Source organism: Chelonoidis abingdonii, chromosome 1 (genome assembly GCF_003597395.2).
Source record: "Chelonoidis abingdonii isolate Lonesome George chromosome 1, CheloAbing_2.0, whole genome shotgun sequence".
Taxonomy (NCBI): Eukaryota; Metazoa; Chordata; order Testudines; family Testudinidae; genus Chelonoidis; species Chelonoidis abingdonii.
The window spans coordinates 352,825,174-352,844,833 of record NC_133769.1 but is presented as its reverse complement, the minus strand read 5'-3'; the positions used below and the strand labels follow the sequence as shown (position 1 = coordinate 352,844,833).

The following is a 19,660-nucleotide window of genomic DNA, read 5'->3' as shown; positions in this document are numbered from 1 at the left end:
AAACAGCATATCTGATAAAGGGAAAATAATCTAAATGAAGCTGGCCATTCAGTTACTGTTACTATAGCAATATACATTCTCAACCTGACCATTTGTTATTCAAATAATTTTCATAACCTATCCACTGTAATTACTCATCTCCACACCTTTATATTGCATGTTTGCCTATATTTTAAGTTACATAGATTCACTACTTCAGAATCTTCATTCACTTACAATTGTTGGAGCATTCCATGCAGTTGTGGGTGCAACCTTGGGCTGCCAGTTGGAACCACCAGTTAATTTCTTTTCGCCTGGCTGAGTCCAATTGACATCACTTCAAATAAATTTTTAAAAAATGTTAGAAAAACAGATTTTCTTTGCACCATCCTTCGATATAGTACATTAGTCAAATAAGCTCCGTCTTTCCTCAAGGTGAAAATCTACATTAATAGTGATCCCTTAAGAACTTAGTACTAACTCCTTAAGAGCATAGTCACCAAATCAAGTTGTACAGTCACAGTAAACCTGGTCTGGACTAGGGAAACCAAACATCAGATTCAGCTAACAGAAGCTCACTAAGATTGACCTAAACTCAACTACTTTTCTTAGCCTAGATGCAGTGTAATACTATTAGCTCAATTTTTGCAGGTCAAATTATAACGTGGGCAGAAGCAAATGTGTACAAATTGCTGGATGGTTTCAAGGCTAGAATCGACTACCCCACAGCAGCCCTAACTGGATTGAGAGGATTCTGTTCTTTGCAGTGGTGCTGGAGTTGCTGAGGCTAATTGTGCTTGATGTTAAATACAACATCAAAACTGATCACAATTATTCTGGATCAGGAGTTCACTTTCCTCCTACTGGCCCATCACACCCCAGATTTCTTAAACTTCATGAAATCCTACACACAGTTAAATTTATTTCAGATGTTTGGAAATGGGATGTGTTGAGGTCTGTTAAGGAGCTGCTAGTTATTGTAGGCATGCATTGTAATACTAAAAACCATAATGAATGACCAACTACGTATTTTATGAAGTTTATTCACTAAATAAGAGCAACAGGCATCAGGGTCCAGATCAATTAACATAGTAACAGCAACAGGATTTAGACAAACTCTAATCCGAGCGTTGGTGCTGCTGCCCTGTTCCCACCCCCCAAGTAGCTGTGGGTAAAGTCACTTCACCTAGGTTTCAGTTTCCTCCTCTGTAAAATAGAGATAATACAGATTTCCTCAGAGATGCTGTGAAGATTAGTATGCACAAAGTGGTTATGAACATGACGCGCTAAATACTATCAAGAATAAGCCGTTAAAAATCCAAGAAATTTTCCAAGTTTGATTAAAAACAAAACACTCACTTTTTAGTAGTTCCATTTCCAATGCCCAAATCTGCCACAAAATAGGAAAAACATTACTGAAATAGCCTGTTGATTTTACACAATTACACACAAACTTATCTTAAGATTTCAAACAAATACTTACTGCCTACAAGGTTGGCCAAGGATGAATCCAGATCATCTGATACTAACTTGTTAGGTGGCAGCTTGGCAACCAGAAGATTCTGGTTTTGAGAGGTCACTGTTGGTTTTAGGAGTCCACCTAATTCATCAAAGCCTTAAAAATGATAAAACACATAAAACAGGCCTTAAACTTGAGGCTTCCACTGAAGATCAGATTACACATTTACACCAAGGGGGAAGGGTGTAAGGAGTCCAACAAAACATTGGTTAAAAATATGGAAGACTGAATCAAGTGTTGCACAAAATTACAGTATATAAAGAGAATAAAGCCATTATACCTCAACTGCAGACAGGGATATTAATGGCACAGAAGAATAGCTGCTTTGAGACTGATCCTTCAAACTCTATGTGTGAGAAACTCCTATTGAATGCAATGCAAATTCCAAGCATGGAAGGTTTTCAGGATAGCATCCATAGTTTTAAAGGTCAAAACGCCACTAAATTTTCCTGTTGCAGAAAAAATTGTCTTTAAAAAAAGGCACAGGAATGCTAACCTAAAGGTGCATAAAAGATTTAACTACTGAGTGCTCAAAAGAATTAAAGGTACTCAGTATAAATCCAATTTCTCTGTTAAGTGTGTACCAACTGGCTTTGGCAATTTGCTATCTTGATCTTAAAATGACCATGCTCTAAAAAAATAAAGATCCAAACTATTTAAACACAAAAAAAATCAGAACACAAAACAGATTTGAAAGCTTAGGTTAACTGTTAACCTTCGGTTAATTAATAAGAGGGAAGGTCCTCATGGATCAGAACCCGTTAAAAGATAGGAAACGGTCAGTTTTCACAGCGGAGAGAGGTAAATAGCAGGGATCCCCAAGGATCTGTAATTTGACCAAAGCTGTTCAATGTATTCATAAATGAACTGGAAAAAGGAGTAAACAGTGAGGAGGCAAAGATTGCAGTCAATATAAAATTACTCAAGACAGTTAAGTTCAAAGTGGATTGCAAAGGGATCTCACAAAACTGGGTGATTGGGCAACAAAATGGCAGGTGAAATTCAACGTTGATAAATGCAAAGCAATGCACACTGGAAAACATAATCCCAGCTATACATAAAAAGAGAGAGGGTCCAAATCAAGAATGAAATCTTGGCATCATCGTGGATAGCTCTCTGAAAACAACTGCTCAATGTGCAGCAGCAGTCAAAAAAAGCTAACAGAATATTAGGTACCATTAGGAAAGGGATAAATAAGAAGACAGAAAATACAATGCCACTATATAACTCCACGGTACGCCCACACCTTGACTGCTGCATAGAGTTCTGGTCGCCCCAACTTAAAAAAGATACATTAGAATTGGAAAAAGTACAGGAACAAAAATAATTAGGAATATGGAAGAGCCTCCATATGAGGAAAGATTAAAAAAGAGACTTTTCATCTTAGAAGAGAGACAACCAAGGGGGGGATATGATACAGGTCTATTAAATCATGAATGGTGGGAAAAAGTGAATAAGGAAGTGTTATTTACCCCTTCAGATAACACAAGAACAAGTGGTCACTCAATGAAATTAAAAGGCAGCAGGTTTAAAATAAACGTAAAAAAGTACTTCTTCATATACTGCAGTCAGCCTGTGGAACTTGTTGCCAGGGGAAGCTGTGAAGGCCAAAAGTATAACCAGATTCAAAGAGAATTCGGTAAATTCATGGAGGATAGGTCCATCAAGGGCTATTGGGATGCAACCCCCATCTCTGGGTGTCCTTAAACTTCTGACTGCCAGAAGCTGGGACTGGACAACAGGGGATGCCTCATTTGATAATTGTCCTGTTCCGTTAATTTCTACTGAAGTATCTGGCATCATCCACTGTTGGAAGATAGGATACTAGGCTAGACAGACTATTGGTTTGAGCCAGTATGGTCATTATGTTAAACAGCGTAGAAAAATGCCTTTTAATTTCATTGCACTACACAGAGAAGACAGAATTTAACTTTGTAGTTCATGGCATATTAGATTCAATTATATAGCCTTTTGATCCAGTAAGTAACTAAGGCCAGTTCTGCAAATATTTATGCATGTGCTGAACTTTGTGCTTAGTCCCACTGAAGCAGTAAAAAAATAACCAGTGTGAAGTTACTTGCATGCATAAGCACTGGGGAGCTGGAGCCAGTTCACACCGGTTCATGTGAACTGGTTATTAAATTCTGAAGCAGTTTTAGAACCGGTTGTTAAGTTGCTTCCCTGCGAGGGGGTGCTGCGGTTTTGGTGGGCTCTGTCCGTGAAGTGATGTAATTCCTCCTCCAGCCGCCGGGGGGTGCTGCAGGAGCCATGTGAGCCACCACCTGGCCCTGTTGCTCCCACTGCTGCCTGGTGGGTCCCCGGCTGCTCTGCTGGGCCTGGGCTGCGTCCTGCTGCTCAGACTGCTCCAAGCTGCTCTCCGGTGAGTACCCACCACTCTGCCACACCCCTATGCTACTCACACCAGCCCCCTGCCCTGCCTGCAGCCAGCCCCTGCCCCACCCCCGCCCTGCCTGCACTGCACCCTCTGCCCTGCCCCCAGCCAGGCCTGCCACACCCCCTGCTCTGCCCGCACTGCATCCCCTGCCCTGCCCGCAGCCAGCCCCACCACACCTCCTGCCACAGCCAGGCCCCACCACAGCCCCTGCTCTGTCTCCAGCCAAACCCTGCTGCACCCCCTTGCAGCCCCGCCCAAAGCCAGCCAAACCCTGCTGCACCCCCTTGCGGCCCTGCTCGAAGCCAGCCAACCCCATACCCCCTTGTCTCCAGCTAGCCCTGCCCCATGCCCGTCTGCAGCCGGCCCCACGTCCACTGGTGTCCTGTAGTTCCCAGGGCAGTAATCCTGCACATCTGCTTCAATGAGGAGGTAGGGAGCAGTTGGGACCCACACACGTGCACATCCTAGGGTGACCAGACAGCAAGTGTGAAAAATCGGGACAGAGAGTAGGAGGTAATAGGAGCCTATATAAGAAAAAGACCCATCTGGTCACCCTAGCACACCCCCAGGGAGTGGCAGGGACCCACATATGTGAAATGGAGCTCATTTCTAGTTCAGGTCCATCTTTTAAAAAAAGAACTTTAGGTGGGGTTAACATATAGCCATATTTTCCCGGACACGATGGACTTTTTGGTTCTTAAATCGCCGTCCTGGAGAAATTTTTAAATTTTAAAAATTCCTCCCGGGAAAACACAGGCATATGGTAACTCTATTGGTACAAAAAATACATACTGTGGCACATCCCTTAAATCAGAACTTTTTATAGGGAACCAGTTAAGATTTTGGCAGCTCACTGTGCATAAGTGTTTGCAGGATCAGGGTCTAAATAAAAGGAGCGATTCTAAATATTAGAGAGCAATCCCTATAAAAATATTCAGAAGAAAGGAGCAGCTCTTTAATTAGCAAAATACAAAGAAGACACACAAAGTGAAAGGTGCTGCTATTGGAAGTTTAATTCCACTTTGCTTTCACCAGCTGGAGTCTCTTCATAGCAATCTGCATTTGTTCACACCAGAAACAAACGTCCCCAGCCTCCGTTTGCCAGAAACTGGGAAAGGACAACAGGAAATGGATCACTTGGTGACTATCCGTTCTGTTAGTTCCCTCTGGGGCACCTGGCATTGGCCACTGTCAGAAGACAGGATACTGGAGTAAATGGACCTTTGGGCTGACCTAGCATGGCCATTCTTAAGAGATCTACCTTCCACAGATGTCCAAAGATTAAAGCACATTTGTTGCCTACATTGATATTAATGAAAGCCTCTCTTACCACCAGAATCTACGACGACATTAGAAGATTTGTTTCCAAACACAGACTCAAAGTCAACATTAAGGCCAGCTACGGGCTGTGGTTGAGCAACAGGAGAAGGAGTGAACCCTGAACAAAATATAAAGAGTACAAATGGATTATATAGCAATTGTTCCATAACTCCACTTTCTGTCTGAAAGAGGATATACCAAGCCATGTGTATAGATTTGAGTATTATCCAATAGCTGCAATGACTGAATAAGAGAGTGTATGGAAAAAACCTCTTAAGGCCCAGATCACTCCCTGAAGCAGAAATGCACAAAGGGAAGTATCTGGGTAGCGGTTTGCTCCAAGTAGTGTTTTCCAGATCCATTTTCCTTCCCTTAAAAGGGGCTGCTTTTTTATCTCCAACAGATTCCCAGGAGGCAAGGTCAGCAATATACAGGCACAGAATCCCAAGATACTAACTTGTTTTTGGTGATACTTAGGACATGTCTGCATTAGAGGCACTACAGCAATACAGCTGCACTGCCAAAATGTAGAAATGCTTTCCAACATCAACGGAAGGGGCTTTTCCGTATGTAGGTAATCCACCTCCACAAATAGCGGTACGTAGGTGGATGGAAGAATTCTTCTGTCAACCTAGATACATGTACACCGGGGGTTCAATCAGCTTAACTATGGGGCTCAAAGATGTGAATTTTTCACAATCCTGTGCAACACAGTTAGGTCCATCTAAAATTTTTAGTGTAGATTAAGACTAAATATACAGCCTTTTCTTACCCAATGCTCACAGCTGTGCCACCACCACACCTTTGCATAAATGGAAAGTGGGTGGGTAGAGAATCCTCCTCAAGCTTAACCCTGTGCATATAATTTCCCTGCCAAATTCTCCAATGTCTCTGTGCTAACAGGTGGAGTGCGACTACTTAACAGCATGGTTTTATTGCAGTAAAATCACATTCCTAGGGTAGATGTCTCACCAATGTACAAACAAAGACAATCTACTATGAGACAACTGATAATAGAAGCTACTTAGACACTGTTACTACCAATATTTTTATAATGTCTGTTCTGTTATTTGATACAATTCTATGTGGAACACAGTAGTAGTATATCTAGTAGTTAAGGAGGGGGGCTAGGAGTCAGACAAATTCTAATTTCAGTTCTTTCACTAACTGTGGCCTTGTCAGAAGCTACACCACCTCATTTTCTGTGCCTTTGCAGAACAAATAGGCAGTCACTATCTCACATGTTGCAAGAATTATTTAATGTTTGTACACCACCACTTTGGAAGTTTAATATACTATTAAGTACTAGGTAATAAGTGGAAGTTTATGACCCAGTTCATTATATTAAATACAGGAACATAAAACCAAAATTAATACTGAGTTTTACTTGAAGTCTATATTGCAACCGCTGCCATTTTACATTGGCAGATAAATAAGTAAGATAACTCTATTACATAAAAGGCTCCATAAAAGTATTTAGCATTTTAAAACTTGTTTCCCTGACGAATGTAACAGTAGCAGCTCTGCTTTTTATACCACAGAGTCAAGGAATGGAGATTAGACAAGATCAAGTTTACCTAGGAATAAAAGTATCTTAATCAGAAGAAATAATTGATAAAAGACCATACTTTTTTTACCTCACTTTTCTTACTTCTGTTAAAATTTATCTGTTTATCTACAGTGAAAAACTATTTCACCTCAACAAAGTTAGTGTTTAAAGTTGTTTAACCTTGACAAAATATAAAGCTCTAGGAGAAATAAAATTTCTGTTACCAGTCACACCATTTTAGCTGTCTCAAAGGAATACACAGTTAAGATGAAGCAAAAGCAACAATAAAGAGCTAAAGAACTGCTAGAGAGCTAATTTTTATTACAAAGCAACTTTAAACATTGAGTTTATGGCAAGACAAGGGAAACGAGTGCATTTCAGAGATTTCAAATTTTAATGAGGAATCCATCTGGCAGGATACAATGTGGCTCTTACAACAATCTTTGCAGAAACAGAAAGATTGATTTAAATAAAGTCTATGCTTTTACTTTAGAAAATGAGTCTGCTTCTGCAAAACAAGTGTCCTGCTCTCATGCTTTAGGATTTTTCAGCTGTAAGAAACAAATCAAGAGAACAGCATTAGGGACTCATCAATTGCTAACTGTGGAGTGGGGGAGGTCAGTTTTACCCCTGGGTTTCTGCCATCAAGCCAGTCAATTACTCAGCCATAAGTTTATTTTGAAAATTTTAGCAAGTGAGGAGGGAAAATCCCAACTTTAAATCCTTAAGGGAGTTTGTGTTTAGCAAAAAATAATCCCGCTGGGAAGATGAGAAAACAGGAGTTAGCAAGAACCAGTGATTCTGCACGTTTTTCTTGATAGAGAGTAAGCTTTTTGCTTTGCATTGTTTTTTCATTACCCTTGAAACGTGCATGGAAGAATTCGAATTAAATGGATGGGGGACTGCATCCTGGGAAGCAGTGACTCTGACAAAAATTTGGGGGCCAGAGGGGATAATCAGCTGAATGTGAGCTCCCAATGTGATGCTGCAGTCTGGAGAGCCAACGTGATCCTTGGAAGGATAAACAAGGGAACCTTGACTAGGAGTAGAAAGGCTATTTTACTTCTGTATTTGCCACAAGCTGCTGGAATACAAATCAAGTAGGACACTGATAAATGGAGAAGATTTAGAGAAGAGCCAGAAGAATAAAGATTAGAAAACATGCCTTATAGTGATAGAACTCAAGGAGCTCAATCTATTTATCTTAACAAAGGAATGTTAAGAGATGACTTGATCACAGTCTATAAGTATCTACACTGGGAATAAAAAGGCTCTTCAGACTAGCAGAAAAAGGTACAATATGATCCAATGGTCGGAAGTTGAAGCTAGACAAATTCAGACTAGAAATAAGGCATAAATTTTAAACTGAGTAATTAACCACTGGAACAATTTACCAAGGGCTATGGTGAATTCTCCATCACTGGCAATTTTTAAATCAAGATTGATTTTTTTTTTAAATATAGTCTAGGAATTATTTTGGGTAAGCTGTATGGCCTTTGGTACACAGGTGGTCAGATGAGATGATACAATGGTCCTTTCTAGCCTTGAAATCTATGAGTTTCTCTAACTTTAGCAATTTCTGTATACTTCTCTGAAAGGTAATTTTGACGTGTCTTCAAACAATAACTCCTCCGAAAATCACAGAAGACCCTCCTAAAACAGCAACAGGGCCCATAATGCACAGCCACACCAGATAGCCAGTGATTGACAACCTATCTAATGACTTGTAGACACACTGTAATGTCATTGCTGGGGTTGTACAAGTATCAGCTTGCTGTATTGACACATTACAACCCTGCAAGTGGAGAAACCAATAATTTCACACAACGGATGTCCTTAAACAGTGGACTCACCTAGCACAGAGGGGCTCTACAACAGAAGCAGAGGTAAAGAATGAGGGAAACAGGAAGGTATGCCAGCAAATAAACCAGTCAGCAGAACACAAAAAGACCCCCTAACTAAATTTCGGTATCTCTTCCTCATCCACCTTAGAGTACTGGGGTAGGGTAAGATCACTTATGAACGTGTAAATCACATTTTTATTTTTTATTTTTTTTAGAAAACATTGTAAATGGAAAAGTATTGAATTTCATGGAGTTGTACACAATGAATCTTACAACTATATTTAATCAAATTTGCAACTAAAATTAGCAGCAAACACAAACACATGCAGTTCACTAAATGTTTACTTCTGTCACATGCATACAGCAGTTTAGTCTTCCACACAAACTTGTAAGAGTCATTCCATCCTTGAAATTGACTAAGGTCATTTTTTCATCTTTAAAGACTGTTGTAGACATTCTTTTTAAGAAATGGCATTTTCACAATACCTCTGCCCTCGGTGAAATCATGATTTACACAGGGCCCTGCTTAAGAACGAACAAAATTAGACCCTGCTGTCACAGTTGTTTTCATAAGGAACTGTTCAGTGTGGGATGAAGCAATGGCAGAATATTAGAATGGTGTCCTTGAAACAGAGGAGTTATTTATTGCACATTAGTGCTCAAAAGAAAGATTTAAAACAAGGTCCTGTCAGTCACTTGTCTATCTGTATGATGCATTTAAGGTAAGCAATGAAATATGAGTAATTGGAAATTTTTAGCCAATATGACAAAACAATGCTGTTTTGTCAGCCAACTAATGCACCAAGAGGTTTTCCCTCTTCTAGGCACATATCAAATTAATTCAAGTTGCCATGTCTGTGATAAAACCATATTACATTACCTACCTCCAAATAGACCAGCTACAGTAGAGGACTCATTGCGGAAATGAGAAGCATTAGGATAAGCTTGAGGACCACAAAATGAATCTGGTAAGTCACATCACAGAACAGAAAGATGAGAGAAAGAATAGGGAGAGTTACAGAAAGAAAAGAACCAAAACATACTATTTATTTTGTCAAATACTTTGAACTGAAATTAAAAAAACTAAACTTGTGTATACTCTAATCATAAAATGGAACCAAAGGAGGCAACCTAATATATCAAACACCTTAAAAATGGAAAGAAGTTTTATATTATCTAGAACATCAAGGGAAAGACACTGTTGCAAAATTACAATTAAAACACATGTACATTTTTTAGCTCAAATATCATGGAAGACACAAATGAGTGTAAAAACCTCAAGTGCCAACTATTTATGCTAAACAATCTGTTCCACCTTGCATTTTACTGTGACACAGGGAGTACCTTTCCCAGACCTGAAGAGGAGCTGTGTGTGGCTCAAACACTTCTCTCTCACCAACAGAGGTTAGTCCAATAAAAGATATTACCTCACCCAGTCTGTCTCTGTAAAAATCTTAAGGCATTTTCTCTAATACCTGAAGTATAGTAATACAGTTGAATAGTGGATTCATATTTTGTTGCCACAAGGGGGTTGGTTCAGCAAATGGACTGAAACAATCTAAAGAACCAGGAGTTATCTTAAAATTACGTTTACATTGTAGCAACTTGTTTGTACTAATACAGTTAAAGTAGTGCGTATGGGGCTTTTTTTCGTATTAAAAACCTAGTTTTCAGGGAATTATGATTTGATTATAAGTACATATTCTAGGTTGTGACTTGATTTTTACATAGACTTATCAGGGTTCTCCCCCTCAGATCAATTTCAAGAAAGATTTTTATTGCGAAAATAAAAGATCTGACTGTCTGTAAAGACTGTCTTCAGAAATAGCTTTGCTCTAAAAAACAAAAACTGTCGTACACTCAGGGCCAGCTCTAGGCACCAGTAAACCAAGCACGTGCTTGGGGCAGCAAATTTTCAAGGGTGGCATTCTGGCCATTTTTTTTGGCTTCCGGCGACAAAAGCCTAGAGCCGGCCCTGGCAGCAGCATCGTGTCATGTGTAGGGGGTGCCCTGGGGCCTCTGCAGTTCATGCCTCACCACACCATGTGGCTGGGCCGGATGGGCTCCGAGCAGGGGACACTCGGGCTGGGGGCTGCCCCGTGGGGCGCACAAAGCTGCTGATAGCTGCTGCAGGGTGGCTGCCTCCCCAGCACCGCAGCCGGGGCTGGGCGAAGCAGCCCAAGCCACCCAGGGACTGCGGCAGAGCGGCCAGAAGCAGCAGGGCCATAGAGGGCAGGGTGCTGCTGGGCGGGGCCCATGTCCCGCTCTCTGGGGCTCCACTCCCTCTGGGGCTACCCTGTCCTGGCTCCTCATCCCCCTGCTGGGGCGGTCCCCTAGCTCTGCCCTCCAGGATACTGGATGGTCCTGGAGGTGGGAGCCCTGGTTGGACGGACCCTGGGCTGAGGTGCGGCCCGGGAGCCCCACTACTTACCCTGACCCTGCCAGCGCTGGACCAGCTGGAGGCAACGGGGGAGCAGGTGGAGTCAGCACTGGAGGGGGGAGCCCAGGGCCTGGGCAGCAGAGGGTGCGGCGGGGTGGGTGAGAGGGCCCAGGGATGGGGCGGCAGGGGGTGCGGGTGGTGGGGAGAGAGAGAGCCCCAGCAGCTGGGGGGAGGGGAGGGAAGAGAAAGCCTAGGGCTGGGGCAGCAGGGGGTGCAGGTGGTGGGGGGGAGAGAGAGCTGAGGGCTGGGGCAGTAGGAGGTGCGAGTGGCGGGGGTGAGAGGCCAGGGCTGGGGGACAACCAAAATTTTTTCTGCGCGTGTGTGTGTGGGGGGAAGTTATAAATGGTGATTTATATGGTAAACTAGTACCTGTCCACTGAGTGAAGAAGAATTTTCAAAAGTCAATAAAGTAACAAGATACTGTAGATCAGTGATGTCAATATTAATGTTATCTCCACAATTAAACAATTACAATTTCTAAACAAAAACTCCATGCCTCCAAAGAAATTCAGATTCAACTGCCATGTTTACAACAAGGTCATGACAATCCGACAAAAGCAAAAGCGGCATTTTCATCCATTCTCATTCTTGCATGCCTATGAATTTTATGAAATATGGTCTTTAAATATACTTATTTCAGAGCCCTTTATTACATAAGCATACTTGAGCAACAATGCTTCAACTACAACTTTGAAATGTCTGACAATGACTACTTAAAGCAATGATTTTTAATACAGCTATGATAACTTCTAGTACATCCAGTTCTAAAATGAAATAGTGAGCCCACACCAATAATCAAAAGAAGAAATTTTAGTTTGTTTCCAGGGAAAAAAAATTTACTTGATTAAAAATAATTCAATTTCTGAAATATTTTATAGCAGTTATTTAGCTAAAAGGTACATTACCAACAAATATTTCATGGGTGGGTGTTCTAGTGGTGAAAGTAGATACATCAGAAGATACAACAGACAGATGAACAGCATCATTAGTTTTGGTGAGGAAAGGATTTAGGCTTGGAATGGCATCATCAACAGCATCAACAGTAGCAGAGAAAGGATCTGTGCAATGCCAGCGAGTAAGATAAAGAAGAAAGGGAAACTGAATTAGTAAGGAATTAATTGTTAGAAACAGCAGAAGAGATAAGAGTTGACATTGTTTTCCTCTCTGGGCAGCGACTGTTTTAGTCTGTACTGCATCTAGAACAATAGGTACTGGTTCTGGACTGAGATTCCAATGTATTACCATAATACAAATTAATAATTTACATGGCAGAACTGTAAGCCAGTAAACCAGTGTGGAAAACCTAAGACAAAATTACAGCCTTACTCAGTTTCTAAAGCCATGTCATTTTCCAGAAAGAATATATGCAAGGACAGGATTGAAAATACCATACTTGCTTCCTGTTTCTACAAAAGAAAGCCTCTCCATTACTTGGAACACAAGGAGCAATAAGCTCAGTAGGAATGCAGCACTGGCTGCTTCTGTTTCAAGAAGCACCAGCCAAAATTGAGGCTGCCTGCCAAAAAAAAAAAAAAAAAAAAAATCCACGCTGGGATTGAGGCTTGACAGTAACAGGAATATATGCGGTAAAAGAAGTCAAAGATGGACAAAAGGGAGTTCCAAATCCTCCTGAGATGCACTGATAAGGTATTCTTTTCCCTCCCATCCGAAAGCAGGAGAAGAGTAGGGCAAGCCAGTCAGCACCAACCCCATGGATTAGCAGGTGGCAGAAGGTGGGTTAGTGTCACTACTGCCTCAACCCTATGTAAAAGACCACAGCTCTCCCACTGAAATGAGTGGGAGTTGGACCTGGCTTTTTAACTATTTTAAATACAAACTATACAGGAATTCCAGAGTAATAGTTGTGATTCCGCTATTTTTAGTAGTAGTTTTCAATTTCTGGCACTTTTACACTTTGCTGTAGAGACAAACTGATTTCATCCAAAGCTCTTGCAGATCAAACTAAGACTTGTCAGTTTCTCAAATGCAACTTGCAAAATAGTATATACTCAGCATGAATCTGAGTTAATTCATATCAATTTGCCACAACATGTACTGTATAAGATCAGCTAACTCATCGCTTTCAGTCTCACCTTAGCCCCGAGTAACATGAAACTTCAGAATTGTGGCTGCAATTTTTCTTAGCATCTAAAAAATACTTTGAAATTGGCTTCAGACTTAGACTATTTTACACAAAAAAACCACAGACCTGCATTTGCCCCAGATTCAGTTTGGTTCAACTGCAAGAGTTGAATAGCTCAGAGGCCTTGTAAGAAAATAGTTTAGTCCACTGCTTGACAAACAGTGCTTTAGTAAAGGACAAGCGCTATTAAATAATGCCATAAGATTATAAAATGGCAATAGAAAGTCCTGTGCTCACATGCCTTACCCACAATTTAGGCTTTAACATTAAAATTTTGTAATCATTATCTGCAATGGGTGCTAATACAAGAAAATTTGAGTTCTGGCACAAGCAGATTAAAAAACATTTTAAATGAAATTAGATTTTCATTTGACATCCTGCCCTTCCAAGTTGTGTCCTCTCTTGGTTGTATTTCTTTTCCTTGTAATCAACAGAAAGTAGAACATTTAAGACAAACTATGGTTAACTCCAAGTTTATGGAAGTTTCAAAATACATCATCTTCTGCCTTTTGATTTCTGAAGCTTAAGGTACATATTGGCATTTGACAAACAGAACATACACATTCAATCAACTAAAAACTAGGTATGGACCTTTATAGTTTGCAAATACTTCAGTTTTTCAATTATGTACCGACTATTTAATTAAATAATTCAGACAAAAACAGCAAAAGATGTAAGAGAACACTAAAGAAAGCTTTAAAAACGTTGATCAGTTTATGTTGCTTTAAAGGTATTGTCAATTGAGCTCTTAGTATTTTATGTGCACAATGAAAAGGCTACTTAACACATTGGAACAGTGTCTGTTCCCTGAACACCAAGTCTCAGATTGTATTAGTATTGTTTGTCTCTCCTGAATGTTGAGTAACACTGTCAAAACACTAGTAAAAAGCTATAAACCTCCTGCCCATTTTTTTCCACTCAGATCTTAATTTTTGAAAATTTTAGATTTTACCCACTCTGTTCCACCTTGATTCCAATTAAGGAATTTCCATTTTTGTCTAGCTCTCAGTGTGACTTGCTGTACTTACACTTCTGATATAAGAAATGCAGCTTCATCAGAATGAAGTACATTGCGTTCATTTAGGCCCTTACTTACTCAGCGTAAGAAGTATGACAGAGAAGCATGCTCTCTTGCTAGCAGCAATTTTCAGTTCTTAAAGCCATGTTCCACCTTTGGATATGCACAGCCCCCATTTAACATATGGAGATATAAGTATCTCATAGAACTGGAAGGGACCCTGAAAGGTCGAGTCCAGCCCCCTGCCTTCACTAGCAGGACCAATTCATTTCAATGGGAGCCCTGCTTGCACAGTGAAGGCAGAATCTGGGCTGTATTGGAGCTAAGACTTTTTTCCCCCTCCCCCAAAGTCATTTTCCATTTTGCAGGCCAACTTCTCTTCGCAAATAATTGTACTATAAGTATTTCAGCAATAGCAAAGGACAAAAGAAACCCTCAACTTTTTCGGTGGCTTCAATCATGTTACTAAAAAAAACCTCTTAAGTGACTCAACGTGTTCCGGCTCTTGAATAGCTGGTCAACTTCTGATCCCCCCCAGCTCTGAACCATTTAGAACACTAGAATCTCAAGACACTATCAAAATAATAATGACCTTGTAGCTGGCTGCACATCCATCTGCACATCCTTAATGCATTGGTGAATAAAATTTTCAGACAAGCCTAACGGATGTAGGCGCTCAAACACCATTGTAAGCCAAGTTATACCTGGTCCATTACCCTTAAACTACCACATATACCCTTAAACTATCATATTCTCTAGGTACCAACATTAGAGATTTACCTAAGGGAGGGATGCTGTGCAGTGGTTAGAGCACACGACTGGAAATAGTTCAGGTTCCAATCTTGCCTCTGCCATGGACTTGCTGTATGATCTCAGGCAAGTCACTTAACTGCTCAGTTTCCCCATCTGTAAAATGGGGAAGAGGAAGTTACTCACCTTGTGACAGTAACAATGGTTCTTTGAGATGTGTCCCCCTACGGGTGTTCCACTGTAGGTGTGTCTGCGCCCCTCTGCCTCTGATTGGCAATTTTAGGTAGCAGTGTCCATTCGGCCTGTAGATGCGCTCTCCCTCCCTTCCTCCTGCTCTGCCTCAGGGCTAACTAGCACTGCGTGGATGAACTGCCTTTAGTTCCTTCTCTACTGCAGAGCCCCTTTGTTAAGAACTCCAACACAGAGGGGAGGCGGCTGGATTGTGGAGTACACATAGTGACCCATTTTGAAGAACCATCGTTACTGCACAAGGTGAGTAACTTCCTCTTCTTTGAGTAGTGTCCCCATGGGTGGTCTTAGTTTATGCGCAATGTACCTCAGAAGGGATGTAACCAGGATTCATCACCACTCCACTGTAGGTGACTTCACAGCTGTATCCTATATGGGGGGCTAGGGCTTCAGAGTAGAGTCTATTATTGATAATAATATTGTGGAGCCAAAGATGGTAACAGAAGTCTCAAGTAATCACAAAGTGTTCCACAAAAGTATGATCATAGGCCCATTTGCAGCTGTGCAGATTTCTGGGCTGGGAACATCTTTAAATCAATGTGACTGAGGTGGAAATGGATCTCATGGAGTGTGTGTGAATTCCTGATAGAGGTAGCAGGTAATGGGCACAATAATAGTTAATGCAGTTCAAGACCCATTTGGAGAGCCTTTGAGCTGATATTGTGGAGACCTTGGATCTATCCACAATGGAGAGGAAGATTTCAGTAGATTTCCTAAAGCACTTTGTCTTATCCAAATAAAATGCTACGGCTCTCCTAACATCAAGCATATGTAATATTGCCTCCCTCTCATTGCAGTGTGGTTTTGGGGAAAAGGTAGGGAGGAGGATGAGTTGGTTTATGTCCAAGAATGAGGCCACCTTGCGCAGGAACTTCGGGCGCAGTCTGAGTGCCATTATCTTTAAAGAAGAAGATTGTGAAGGGTAGGTGCGCCATCAATGCTGCAATTTTCCCTATTTGTCGTGCTGAGGTGATGGTCTTCATTGACAGGTGTAGAAGAGAGCCAGTTGCCCACAGGTTCAAAGGATAGTCTAGTTAAGTCTTTAGAACTAAACTGAAGTCCTATATTGAAGTGGGGCATCTGGTATGTGGAAAGAGGTTTCCCATGCCATTAAGTAATGTGTGTGTTTCTGGACAGGCGAATACAGAATATCCACCCACCTGCTGGTAGAAGACTATTATCGCCACAAGATGTACTCAGTGATCTAAGAGAGAGACCAGTCTTTTGGAGATCTAGTATATAGTCTAGGATCAAGGGAGAGAGGAAGATGTCGGAGCAACTTGATTGGAATTGCCCCCAGGTAAGTACGATGAGTCGATTTCCTACTGTGTAGTAACACTTCCTTCATCTCCTCGGAGCATCAGCTCTCTGTGCTGGAACCACAAAGGAGCCAAGCCTGGAGCTGAAGGATCTGTAAGTTGGGGTTACAGATCTGTCGTTTTGGGAGAACAGATGAGGAATGGATTGTAAAGGAATTGGAGGCCACATTGCTAGCTGTCTCAGGTATGGGTACCACATGTGTCTCAGCCAGGTGAGGGCAATCAGTGTAACTCTTGTTTTTTCCTGCCTTATCTTTAACCGGACCTTCAACAGCAGAGAGAATGAAGGAAAAGTGTATGGCAGTTCTCTGCCCCACTGAAGAAGGAAAGTGTCTCCTAGGGACTGTTTCCCCAATCCGGCTCTGGGGCCGTAGCAGTGACATTTCTTGTTCTGGTAAGTAGCAAACAGGTCTATTGTTGGGGTTCCCCAACGACCAAATATGTTGTGGAGCACTGCTGGATTAATTTCCCCATTTGTGGCTGCATGAGAAATTTTAGTTAAGACTGTCTGCTGTTATATTTTGTACTCCTGGCAAATAAGCAGCTGGTATGAGTACACTGTGGTGACTGCACCAGTTACAGAGGTTTAGTGCTTCTGTAAAAAGGGATGGGGGATCTGGTGCCTCTTGACAATTTATGTAAAGCATGCATGCTATTTTTATGTTGTCTGTCATGATTTTCATGAGAGTATCCTGATGAATGGAAGAAAGTTTGCACAGGCATTTCTGAGAGCTCTTAAATCCAAAAGGTTGATATAGAGCACAACTTCTGTGGTGGACCATTGCCCTGAACTCAGTGATGGTTTAGGTGGGCTCCCCAGCATATCAGAGACTGGTCAATGTGTTGAATCTGCCACGGGAGGAACGCTCTCACTTGCACTGTGTCGAGTTCAGCCCCCAGTAAGCTCCAAACATTGTACTGGAGTGGCTGATTTCTGGGTATTGAATTGTAAACCAAGTTGCGCAAATATATAGCGTACTCCCTTTGGTGGCTTGTAGGGAGTCTTTGAAGGAACAAGTCTTAAGAAGGCAGTCATCCAGATATGGATAAATGATAACTAATGTTCGTAGATGCGCCACTCTGATGGAGAGAACCTTGGAGAATACCCTGTGTGCAGACACGAGGCCAAATAAAAGGGCTCTGTACTGGTAGTGGTCCTGCACCAAGGTAAATCTGAGGTATCTTCTGTTGTACAGAAGGACTGCGATAGAGAAGTAGGCATACTGTAAGTTGAGGGCCAAGGACCAATCTCCCTGCTCCAGAGATGAAATAATAGCTGCAAATGTGATCATCTTGAATCTTTACGCCTTCACATATCTGTTTAGTGCTCTTAGATCTAATATGGGTCTCCAACTTCCTTTTTTCTTTGGGATTAGGAAACATTTGGAATAAAACCTTTACCTCTGGGGTGAATAGGGACTGGTTCCTATGGTCCCTGGGCATAGCAGGTGATCCTGACCTAACATCCCTGAAGAGGGACAGGGAGAGAGGTAAAGTGGATTGAGTAACCCTTGGAAATGATCAAGACCCATTTGTCTGAAGTGATTTTTTTCCCAGTTCTGGAGGAAGAGCGCTATGCGACATCTGAAGGGATGTGGAACTCTGTGTTGCAGTTGTTGTAAAGAGTGGTTGCTCGGGGTCTCGACCAAGGCGTCAAAACTGGTGTTTGAGGTCGAGGGCTGAGATGTTGAGGATTGGGAGGCTGTTACCCATTTTGTATCTGACTGAGGTCTCTTGCACTGTGGCTCGTAGCATTGCTGGGTTGGGGGGGGGGAGTGAAGGGGGAGAGGACTGGGGTGGGTGGAATCTGTGAGGTGCTTGAGAACTTAATTTTCTCTTCTGTTACAGTGTGTAGATTCCTAGAGAGCACAGCATAACTTGAATTCTTTCAAGTAAAGGGATGCATCAGTTTGGTCAGCAAAGTGAAGAGTCTGGAGCCTTTGAAAGAGGTCCTCAACCATTGTCTGTACTTCCTTTGGCAGCCATGAGAGATGAAACCACGAAGCCCGTCTCATTACCACCACCATCAAAAATGAGTTGGCCTCTGTACCAGAGCGTCCAGTGTGGTTGGTAGCACTGTTCTTGCTACCAGCTAGCTCTCATGGATGATGGCTTTAAACTGTTCTCGTGCTTCTGGCAAGTGGTCAATAAAGGTGTTGAGTTCCCCATAATTCATGTAGTATGCCTTCCTTCCAAATAAGTCTAGCCTTTTCCAGTCTCTATAATGTGAGGTTTATTTAGCATGTTGCTGCTTTCCTCGCAAATTATTGGCATCTACAGCAATAGAGGTAGGCTGAGAGTATATATAAAAAATAAAGTCTGCCTCTTCAGGGGGCACATAATACTCCTTGTCTGCCCTTTTACATGTCAGCACAATAGAGGCTAGTGTCTGCCAGACAATCTTGGCAGGATCTAAAAGCATCGCGTTGACTGGGAGGGCAATTCTTGAAGAGGAGGAGGTATGCAATATGTCCAGCAATTTGTGGTGGGTGTCCTTCACCTCTTGGAGAGAAATTTGTAATGTGTCAGCAACAATCCTGAAAAAAGCTTGGTATGATTGGCCAGTAATGGCGGAGAAGGCATCACCACCTCAGCTAGTGAAAAGATATTTGTTGGTGGTGTAATCTCCTCTTGTAGTCCGGCCTTCTGCTACTCAAAAGTTTGCTCCTGAGGGTCTGGAGTTCTAGATACAGAGGCTGTAGGAGATTGTCTAGTAGACTCTCTGTAGGAGACGCTAGATGCCTGAGAAGTATGGTGCCCCGTATGGCCATTAGGGTGGAGGAAAAGGCATGGGTAGTGGCACTCGTAGGTGGCCATACCAAGAGGGTTGGGGATCAGAGTGTGGTGGGAGAGTCCTGGTTGTTGTAATGATGGGGCACGGTGTGAGGCCAGAGACACTGTCATTTTGGTCACTGACTCCTCACTGGAATAGGGTGGGACTGACAGGAAAGCTGGAGGCAAAAGCCCCAGACCCATTAGTCATTCTGAGGAGCAGGATATGCTCAGAACCAGAGCTCCGGCACTGAGTAGTAGGAACTCTGGCATCTCCACGATCATGATATCTCTAGAAAAGTGAAATTCCTGCAATACCATCGTTGCAAACTACCGTCAGATGTTGCTGGTGCTGACTCATCT

General features: G+C 42.0%; 1 protein-coding gene across 10 annotated transcripts in view; it reads right to left on the bottom strand.

The window, feature by feature from the left end:
- The window catches only part of PICALM (phosphatidylinositol binding clathrin assembly protein), a 93,424-nt gene that overhangs the window by 48,375 nt on the left and 25,389 nt on the right, over positions 1-19,660 (bottom strand). For 7 of the 10 annotated variants that reach the window (XR_012655059.1, XR_012655060.1, XM_032779014.2 and 4 more), the window contains exons 10-15: positions 11,952-12,104; positions 9,491-9,571; positions 5,224-5,331; positions 1,463-1,594; positions 1,339-1,369; positions 217-316 (exon numbers count right to left, since the gene is read on the bottom strand). Coding sequence is in view for 8 of the 10 variants with exons in the window: in XM_032779014.2 (XP_032634905.1) it covers positions 217-316; positions 1,339-1,369; positions 1,463-1,594; positions 5,224-5,331; positions 9,491-9,571; positions 11,952-12,104 (605 nt within the window). In the remaining 2 variants the exon portion in view is untranslated. The remainder of the gene's footprint in view (positions 1-216; positions 317-1,338; positions 1,370-1,462; positions 1,595-5,223; positions 5,332-9,490; positions 9,572-11,951; positions 12,105-19,660) is intronic. The other 3 variants (XM_075061751.1, XM_075061752.1, XM_075061753.1) reach the window with 3 other exon arrangements.